This window comes from Procambarus clarkii, chromosome 8, assembly GCF_040958095.1.
Source record: "Procambarus clarkii isolate CNS0578487 chromosome 8, FALCON_Pclarkii_2.0, whole genome shotgun sequence".
NCBI classification, from domain to species: Eukaryota; Metazoa; Arthropoda; class Malacostraca; order Decapoda; family Cambaridae; genus Procambarus; species Procambarus clarkii.
In genome coordinates, this window is record NC_091157.1 from 6,919,786 (window position 1) to 6,929,982 (window position 10,197).

The 10,197-nt window shown below is 50.0% G+C and overlaps 1 protein-coding gene across 1 annotated transcript in view; it reads left to right on the forward strand.

Moving 5' to 3' along the window:
- LOC138359515 (involucrin-like) overlaps positions 1–9,035 on the forward strand; it is a 39,434-nt gene extending 30,399 nt beyond the window's left edge. The window contains exon 3 of the mRNA XM_069318854.1: positions 7,653–9,035. Within this exon, the coding sequence (XP_069174955.1) occupies positions 7,653–9,035 (1,383 nt within the window). The remainder of the gene's footprint in view (positions 1–7,652) is intronic.
- Positions 9,036–10,197: the final 1,162 nt, after the last annotated feature.

The window sequence follows — 10,197 nt, forward strand, 5'->3', positions numbered from 1 at the left end:
CTTCAGCCCGTCCTCACCACCAGCCCGTCCTCACCACCAGCCCGTCCTCACCACCAGCCCGTCCTCACCACCAGCCCGTCCTCACCGCCTGCCCGTCCTCACCACCAGCCCGTCCTCACCACCAGCCCGTCCTCACCACCAGCCCGTCCTCACCGCCTGCCCGTCCTCACCTTCAGCCCGTCCTCACCACCAGCCCGTCCTCACCACCAGCCCGTCCTCACCACCAGCCCGTCCTCACCGCCTGCCCGTCCTCACCTTCAGCCCGTCCTCACCACCAGCCCGTCCTCACCACCAGCCCGTCCTCACCACCAGCCCGTCCTCACCGCCAGCCCGTCCTCACCGCCTGCCCGTCCTCACCTTCAGCCCGTCCTCACCACCAGCCCGTCCTCACCTTCAGCCCGTCCTCACCGCCAGCCCGTCCTCACCACCAGCCCGTCCTCACCTTCAGCCCGTCCTCACCACCAGCCCGTCCTCACCACCAGCCCGTCCTCACCACCAGCCCGTCCTCACCACCAGCCCGTCCTCACCACCAGCCCGTCCTCACCTTCAGCCCGTCCTCACCACCAGCCCGTCCTCACCACCAGCCCGTCCTCACCACCAGCCCGTCCTCACCACCAGCCCGTCCTCACCACCAGCCCGTCCTCACCTTCAGCCCGTCCTCACCACCAGCCCGTCCTCACCACCAGCCCGTCCTCACCACCAGTCCGTCCTCACCACCAGCCCGTCCTCACCACCAGCCCGTCCTCACCACCAGCCCGTCCTCACCACCAGCCCGTCCTCACCACCAGCCCGTCCTCACCTTCAGCCCGTCCTCACCACCAGCCCGTCCTCACCACCAGCCCGTCCTCACCACCAGCCCGTCCTCACCACCAGCCCGTCCTCACCTTCAGCCCGTCCTCACCACCAGCCCGTCCTCACCACCAGCCCGTCCTCACCACCAGCCCGTCCTCACCACCAGCCCGTCCTCACCGCCTGCCCGTCCTCACCTTCAGCCCGTCCTCACCACCAGCCCGTCCTCACCACCAGCCCGTCCTCACCACCAGCCCGTCCTCACCACCAGCCCGTCCTCACCACCAGCCCGTCCTCACCACCAGCCCGTCCTCACCGCCTGCCCGTCCTCACCACCAGCCCGTCCTCACCACCAGCCCGTCCTCACCACCAGCCCGTCCTCACCACCAGCCCGTCCTCACCACCAGCCCGTCCTCACCACCAGCCCGTCCTCACCGCCTGCCCGTCCTCACCACCAGCCCGTCCTCATCACAGTGTAAACTGTTTTTTCATTCATAAACGAGGAAGATTTGACAGCGGAATTACTGAGGATTTGGTGAATGTTTATGAGGACGGAGAGAGAGAGAGAGAGGGGGAGAGAGAGAGAGAGAGAGAGAGAGAGAGAGAGAGAGAGAGAGAGAGAGAGAGAGAGAGAGAGAGAGAGAGAGAGAGAGAGAGAGAGAGAGGTGGCAGGCAGGCAGACTGGCAGGCAGGCAGGTAGGCAGGCAGGCAGGCAGGCAGGCAGGCAGGCAGACTAGGAGAGTAATGAGGGTGTGAGTGACGCAGCGTATAAACCAGTGAGTGAGTGAGTTAGTGACCGCAGCCGGCCACTGGACCTCTCAGCACAGTCACGGCGGATTCATTATTGTTCTTTTACAAAAATATAAAGAATTATGAAGGTTAAATTCTCATAAAGAATATTCTTAATGCAATTCCACGGATCTCCGTATATCCACGTCTTCAAGCCTTCATGTACTGCAACAATCATGCAAAAGCTTTATCACCGCTGGAACAAAAATGATGCCGAATATGAAAATATAAAATACTAGGAAAATAATTCAGAAAGCTGGTCAGACAATTAAACCATCCGGAACAAGGGTGTAACAGCGTTGCTTGCTTGTCTGCCGGTCAAAAGCACTGGCAAGCAGGAAAGTGGGGGCCTGGATGGGGGTGGTAGGACCAGTGAGAGGGGGGGAAGCCATTAGGAGTGGGGGGAGGGGAAGCCATGAGGAGTGGGGGAAGGGGAAGCCATGAGGAGTGGGGGGGAGGGGTTGAAGAACGGCTGAGAGGAACCCCTGGGGGTGAGGGGGGCACGGGGTCACTAGGATGGGGGAGGACTGAGATAAATTTCTTCTCAGGGACAAAGGTGAACGGCCGAGGAGGAGGCTGGAACTCGCTGATAAATGGTTGCAAACAGAGGTTAACCCGAGGAGAAACCCCATCGCATCGACATCAACTATAACACTGCTTTTACTCACAATATTTGAACTGGAAAGTCAATGGAAAGAAGTTGTTAGACCGCTGGAGCCCCGCAGATCCTATACGCAATGTTGTTGTATTATCTGGAGAATGTGGTAACTGGACGTCAACACACAAGAGAGGGTCGGCTGGGAGGGGACGGCTGGAAAGGGGGAGGGGACTGCTAGAAAGGGGAATGGAAGAGGGATAGCTGGAGAGGGACGGATGGGAGAGGGACGACAGGAACAGAGACAGCTAGAGAGGGGTGGCTGCGATAAGGACGGCCGAGGGAGAGACGACGGGTCGGCGGGACTACAGAGAGAAGTGTACATGAGATTCTTCAGGTCGTCCAGCGAAAGGACGAGGACCAGAGGGCAGAACAACAAATGATGGAGCAGACAGCAGGCCGGAAGCCACACAACGGTACAAACCATCCAGGGAGGAAAAAAAATAAGGTAATAGGAATACAGAGAGAGAGAGAGAGAGAGACAGTAATCACACTAACGTGATGTACCAATGAGAACATCGGTAATCCGGAAACCCTCGTGTGTTCAGTAGGACTCCAGGTTGCAATCCTTTTGACCATGTTGTGGGCCTGGTTGACTGGGACGTGTGCGTGGGAATGCCCACTGCATAGGTTCGAACCCTCATCTCGGCTGCTACGGATTTTCTCAAGGTAATAGGAAGATTAATCTATTGTTAAAGAAACCAGACAAGGTGGCTGAAAAAAGTACAGAAAAGGCTGTCTATTTGAGAATGACAGCGGCTGAAGCCAAAGAGTACTTACTCACTGCTACAACTCGGTACATAACCAATATATTGAACTATGAAAATATTAAATATAAGACTAAGGAATTCTTCAAAATAATGCATATAGACCTTGTTAAGTCAGTCCTAGAGTATGCAGCTCCAGCCTGGAACCCACACTCGGTAAAGCACACAAATAAAATTGAGGTTAAAAAAAAAATTGCCATGTCGCGTGTACAATAGATTTCAACAATGTAGATTATAGATTAGAGATATGAACTATAATTAGCGACACAACAAGAGAGAGAGAGCGTCAAAAAGGCTATTTGATCCCATACACAGTATACTGAGGGGGAACTCACAAGGTGGATGTATTCTTTTTCCAATTGTGTAACATTAATGAGGTGGGCTTCAAGAGCTGAATCTCTTTCCCCCTAAACGCACAAACAGGTTAACAGGGACGCACAAACAGGTTAACAGGGACGCACAAACAGGTTAACAGGGACGCATAAACAGGTTAACAGGGACGCACAAACAGGTTAACAGGGACGCACAAGCAGGTTAACAGGGACGCACAAACCAACCAAACAGGTGAGGAGGGCACGAGTCATGAGCCACACCCGTCCTGGGAAGCCGTCATGACCACACCCTGAACAGCAAAAACTGGAATCGGCTCCAGGCATTTCTCAACCCCCAAATTTAACTCTTCCAAGATGGTCAGCGCAGAGTGTCGTCCAGACTAAATGAATGGCCATTCTCCATGATGAATAACGGGGAGAGGTGGGTGAGGCATGCCAGGTGAGGGGTTAGTCTGCGTCCGTGGTGAGGCATGACGGGTGAGGGGGTCTGTCTGCGTCCGTGGTGAGGCATGACGGGTGAGGGGGTCTGTCTGCCTCAGTGGGCTGCTGGCTATATGACAAGCACTTCTGCTAGAAGGAAAGAGAGCGGGAGGGGAAACAAAAGACAGATAAATCAGGATAGGCATAGAGAAAAACAGAAGGCTCACTCACTGCTCTTCTGCTTCACCAACACAAACATCAAGTAGGAATAAAGACATAGCTAATACTGCTACTACTACCACTAGCCACAGGAATATATTCTGTTGTCTTACTGGCCAAGTGCTTTCTCCTGATAATTATTTACACAGGTATGGTTGTTGATGATTTAGGGATTGTTATGGCACACGTAACGGATGTATTCCGGAACTTCCGTGGTTCCCTCGAAGGGTAGAACCCCACGCCTTGAGGCTGTTACATGTCGGCGGAACACTACTGTGTCTTGCGGTTGATGATCACGTTTTTAAGCAGATGTTTGGTGACCCCTATTCTCCGGGAGGGCGAGTATAGAGCCCTTCCCACCGCAGAAAACCAGCAGGAAAACGATCGACACCCAGTGACCCCAAACGACAAGGTGGCCTGTGAACTCCGGGCAGTTGAATAATGTCACGGCCTAACGGCAGAATCGCGAGCCAACTCCGGCAAAAACTCTAAAACGTCTTTCAGTGGCAGACCAAGAAGCGCCCGCCACGCCCGGAGGGTACACCAAGACCCGCAAACTCCCGGTACCCTGCAGCCAAGTCGACGCCAGACACCGTCTTTCTTAACAAAAGTTCCAACCGGAAAGCGGAAAAGTCTATGAACTTGCCAGTGACTGTAGGCGACAAGTGCGCCAGGCTTAATAACTATCCGGGCCGTTTGAAGATCACGACGGCAGAATCGTGACCCATTGGCTTCAATGGCGTCACGTGTTCTGGCGGTCAACAGGTGTCCAGACCTGAGCTTGTCGTCAAGGTTGAACCAGGAGTACACCGAGGTGTGCCCCGCTTCTTGGTGTATATACAATAAGAGTTCATTTAAGCCCTTGACAATGTTCAAGACTAAAGTATACTTGCTGGTTGGTCAGTATGCTGTTCTGTTGGCCTCCAGTTTTCTTTTTTTTATTATTATTATTATTTTCTACCACAGACGTGGCCACACATTCACAATGCTAACTAGCATATATACATTTTCTTCTGTCCTCCATGGACAGGGTGAGAGATTTGTCAAACATACAGTTCAGAGATTTATTGAACAACCACAGAAGGTGATCGTAGTGCTTTTAAAATGTTTGGCTCAGCTACATACGTAAATACATAGATTTATGAATGCATTAATGTGAATTTATAATGGTGAAATGCAATTCTGATCAGCTTTATACTTTATACACATACATACACACACACATACATACATACACACACATACATATATACACATACATACACATATATTTGTCTCTTTTACTCTGACAGGGTGAGATAGCTGACAAGAGAAACTAGTGTGCAATTAAGAACTTAACCACTGAAGGTGATTCAGATGCTTTTACAAGCTCAGGTTATATAGTTACATTACATGGTTAATCTAGGGTACAAGTCCAATATATCATCAAGTGTTCCAGTACTCATATAGTAATTACAGAGTTCAGCATACCTCAGCCCAGGAGGGCGAAAGTCAGACAATATGGGACATTCTACAATATAATGTTCAAGTGAGTGCATGTTTTCTCTTTCACAAAATTGACACATTGTGTACTCGACATTTGGGTTTTGAGAAAGCTGCCAGATACGTCTATATCCCAGACGTATTCTGGCCACTATAACATCACATTGCCGAGTTCTTGTTCTATTAGTCCCATATGTGAATGTCTCCTCACGATATCTATCATAGTATTTAATACTGCAACTTTCAGGTCTTTGTGAATTTGTTAGGTCGGTGAGATCTTCATTAGATATTTGTTTAAGTATTCTCTTTGTCATTGCTAGTGAAACACCCATATCAATTTCTACTACTGGTTTCCTACACGCTGTCTTTGCAAGCATATCAACAGTGTCATGCCTTGAGATGCCAACATGTGATGGTATCCATAGGAATTTAATTTCAAATCTGTTTTCTTTAGCAGCTAAAACATTCATTCGAATATCACTGATTCCAGGGGTTGTAAGGTCTTAAGCCCAGCACCACAGTGGGCAAGGTAGCCTCATCCCGGCGCCTATATTACTGTGATGCTAGACGCAACGGAGAATATAGTAATATGTTATATAACACTAATTGCTGGAAGTGCTAGGAAGACCCTAGAACAGGGAAGAGCAACCCTTGGTGCGCGTGCCAAATATGGCACGCAGACGATTTTTTTTTCTTACACGCGAAACCCAGGGCTCACCCTTAAAAGATAATTAAATAAATAAATATAAAACTTAACTTGATAAAATACACTTTTACTAAGTAGAGCGATATCAAATAAAATTAAATTAAAAAATAAAGTGACAATTGTTTTAGTACTAATAAATAATCCTGTCCAGTTGCTCCATCACTCGCCAGGCGGCCACACGTCGCCTGGGCCTCCTCCACCATCATTGTAGAGAGGCTTATAATAGTACTCATTTTGTACTTGCTTACCCACGAACCGATTTTCACACAACTTTGCAGGTGTGTGCAGAGAGTATTTATGACTTGAGAGACACAAAATGATAATACGTTCCCCCCCAAATTTCGGTTGGCACGCGCGAAAACTGTGCATCAAAGATTTGGCAATTTTGGCGCGCACATTTAAAATGGTTGGCCACCCCCTAGCCTTGTCACCCAGTTATTTGTTCACCTCCTCGAGTGAGTGTCCCGGTCACCCGTGGCTAATGTTCATCTCCCTCGAGTGAATAAACAAACTCGCGGTCCATGACAACACAATTCAAAAGTTTTACCTTGTGATGCAGCTATTATGTTCGGAAGATGTGTTCAGTCAAGTCAACCATTCTTATCGCTTCTTCTTGTTCGAATAGACATTTTGTTTATTAAACTCAAGCACAATTGCTGTATCTCTGCTTTTTATAAGTGGGGTAAATTTCTTTTCATTTTATAAGTGGGATAAAGTTCTCGCGTCACTGCTTGAGCCTAGTTTGTTTACATTGGCTATATTGTTTATATTATGTGTCTTGGTTGCAAGCCGCTGGCCAAGCCTGCACAGCTCGGAAGTCAACACCCGGGTAATGGAACGCACCCATCCCGCGCAGTTGATGTAAATTGACAATGACGTTTCACTTCGAACTGGAAACTAATAATGCCGCAGCTGAGAAAGAGAGGTGGTGATGTGAGGTGAGGCTGAGGTCATGTGAGGTGAGGCTGAGGTCATGTGAGGTGAGGCTGAGGTCACGTGAGGTGAGGCTGAGGTCATGTGAGGTGAGGCTGAGGTCATCAGAGAATAAAATAAAAACCAAAGTAACCAAGCAGTTAAAGGAAGGTGAGTAAATGCGAAAATTATATACAGGTAGAAAATAAAAACATCGAAATTACAGAGCCAAAGTCTGAGACGAGACAGGAGAGAACAGAAGAACAAGATAATACAGAAGATATTTGAAACCTTTCATAATAAAAGCGAATGATCAGTGTAAATTAAGAAAAAAGAACCCACTTTGCCTCGCACTGAAGAAGACGCCGATGAAGCAACCATTAGATTATCTAACACTCTCGGGGTATCACACTGGAGAACTTTGGAGAACACTAGAGAACTTTTGGAGAACACTAGAGAACTTTGGAGAACACTAGAGAACTTTTGGAGAACACTAGAGAACTTTGGAGAACACTAGAGAACTTTGGAGAACACTAGAGAACTTTGGAGAACACTAGAGAGGTGCATATGTTGCTGTACAGGACAGAGTACCACCAACCTTGGTACTCAAGGCCACATGTTATGGCCTCAGTGAAGGTCAGGTCCTGGTGAACACGGAGGGTGAAGGTCAGGTCCTGGTGAACACGGAGGGTGAAGGTCAGGTCCTGGTGAACACGGAGGGTGAAGGTGGAGTCCTGGTGAACACGGAGGGTGAAGGTCAGGTCCTGGTGAACACGGGGGGTGAAGGTCAGGTCCTGGTGAACACGGAGGGTGAAGGTCAGGTCCTGGTGAACACGGAGGGTGAAGGTCAGGTCCTGGTGAACACGGAGGGTGAAGGTCAGGTCCTGGTGAACACGGAGGGTGAAGGTGGAGTCCTGGTGAACACGGAGGGTGAAGGTCAGGTCCTGGTGAACACGGGGGGTGAAGGTCAGGTCCTGGTGAACACGGAGGGTGAAGGTCAGGTCCTGGTGAACACGGAGGGTGAAGGTCAGGTCCTGGTGAACACGGAGGGTGAAGGTCAGGTCCTGGTGAACACGGAGGGTGAAGGTCAGGTCCTGGTGAACACGGGGGGTGAAGGTCAGGTCCTGGTGAACACGGAGGGTGAAGGTCAGGTCCTGGTGAACACGGAGGGTGAAGGTCAGGTCCTGGTGAACACGGGGGGTGAAGGTCAGGTCCTGGTGAACACGGAGGGTGAAGGTCAGGTCCTGGTGAACACGGAGGGTGAAGGTCAGGTCCTGGTGAACACGGAGGGTGAAGGTCAGGTCCTGGTGAACACGGAGGGTGAAGGTCAGGTCCTGGTGAACACGGAGGGTGAAGGTCAGGTCCTGGTGAACACGGAGGGTGAAGGTCAGGTCCTGGTGAACACGGAGGGTGAAGGTCAGGTCCTGGTGAACACGGAGGGTGAAGGTCAGATCCTGGTGAACACGGAGGGTGAAGGTCAGGTCCTGGTGAACACGGAGGGTGAAGGTCAGGTCCTGGTGAACACGGAGGGTGAAGGTCAGGTCCTGGTGAACACGGAGGGTGAAGGTCAGGTCCTGGTGAACACGGAGGGTGAAGGTCAGGTCCTGGTGAACACGGAGGGTGAAGGTCAGGTCCTGGTGAACACGGAGGGTGAAGGTCAGGTCCTGGTGAACACGGAGGGTGAAGGTCAGGTCCTGGTGAACACGGAGGGTGAAGGTCAGGTCCTGGTGAACACGGAGGGTGAAGGTCAGGTCCTGGTGAACACGGAGGGTGAAGGTCAGGTCCTGGTGAACACGGAGGGTGAAGGTCAGGTCCTGGTGAACACGGAGGGTGAAGGTCAGGTCCTGGTGAACACGGAGGGTGAAGGTCAGGTCCTGGTGAACACGGAGGGTGAAGGTCAGGTCCTGGTGAACACGGAGGGTGAAGGTCAGGTCCTGGTGAACACGGAGGGGCAGGGGTCCTAGTGAGGACAGGATCCCGTGTCACCAGCCGGAGGGACACTGAATAACCCATCGTCCCTAATGGAAATCTCTTGACCTTAACTTGCAGCAAAGTTACTCTCCTGAGTTCATATCCTCAGAGTAAGTGCCACTCGAGTGCATGCGCCAAAGAGTGTATGTGTTCTTGAGTTCATCTGTGGACAAGCAGTTTTCAGTCCACCTTAGTTGCTTAACAGCAAAGGTAAGTTAAGTTATTTACCTTTGAGGTAAGCTAAGGTTACTTCTTGTTGAAGGGGGATGTGGCTGGGTAATTTGGAAGGGAGGAGGTTTGAGGGGGTGTAACTCCTCACATAATGGGGGGGGGGGGAAATGACCCCCCATCCCCCCCCCCTTCCTCACACAACCGGCACAGAACGTCTTCTTTTTTCCCCTCTCTGACCTTTCCTGTGTGGCCGGAATAGTTCCTGTTCCATTTTCTTGTTTCTTTTTGAATTGGTAAATATAATTATAATTAGTTTCCTGTATTTCGAGACATATCTACTTGGTATGATCATACTTGCCATTGTTCAGTAGCTCACGTATTTATTTAACAAACACGTAAAGCAATGATGAGCAAATGTGCCCCTTGTAGCTGGCAGTATTGCCACAACAACATACAACATGCGCCCCGTGGAGCCCTACATTATATAATGTTGTGAAAATGATCAGTACGGCCATTATAGGCTTGACATCATATACAAATTCTCATCCAAGGCTCGGGCCAGATTCACGAAGCAGTTACGCAAGTACTTACGAACGTGTACATCTTTCCTCAATCTTTGACGGCTTTGGTTACATTTATTAAAACGTTTACAAGCATGAAAACTTGCCAATCAACTGTTGTTATTGTTATAAACAGCCTCCTGGTGCTTCGGAGCTCATTAACTGTTTAATAATAAAAAAAACGCCAAAGATTCAGAAAAGATGTACAGGTTCGTAAGTGCTTGCGTAACTGCTTCGTGAATCTGGCCCCTCGTCACCCCCAACACCTCTTTCTAGCAGCATCCGCTTTTCTCCGTACACCTCAAGTCCTTGGTACATCTCCAAGGACAAATGTACACCTTGGTACACTTCCTTGAGCTCATTTGGTAGTTAGCGTTCCCACTGCCTTTTCTACCCTGCCTGGAACTACCACAGTTGCGTGAGA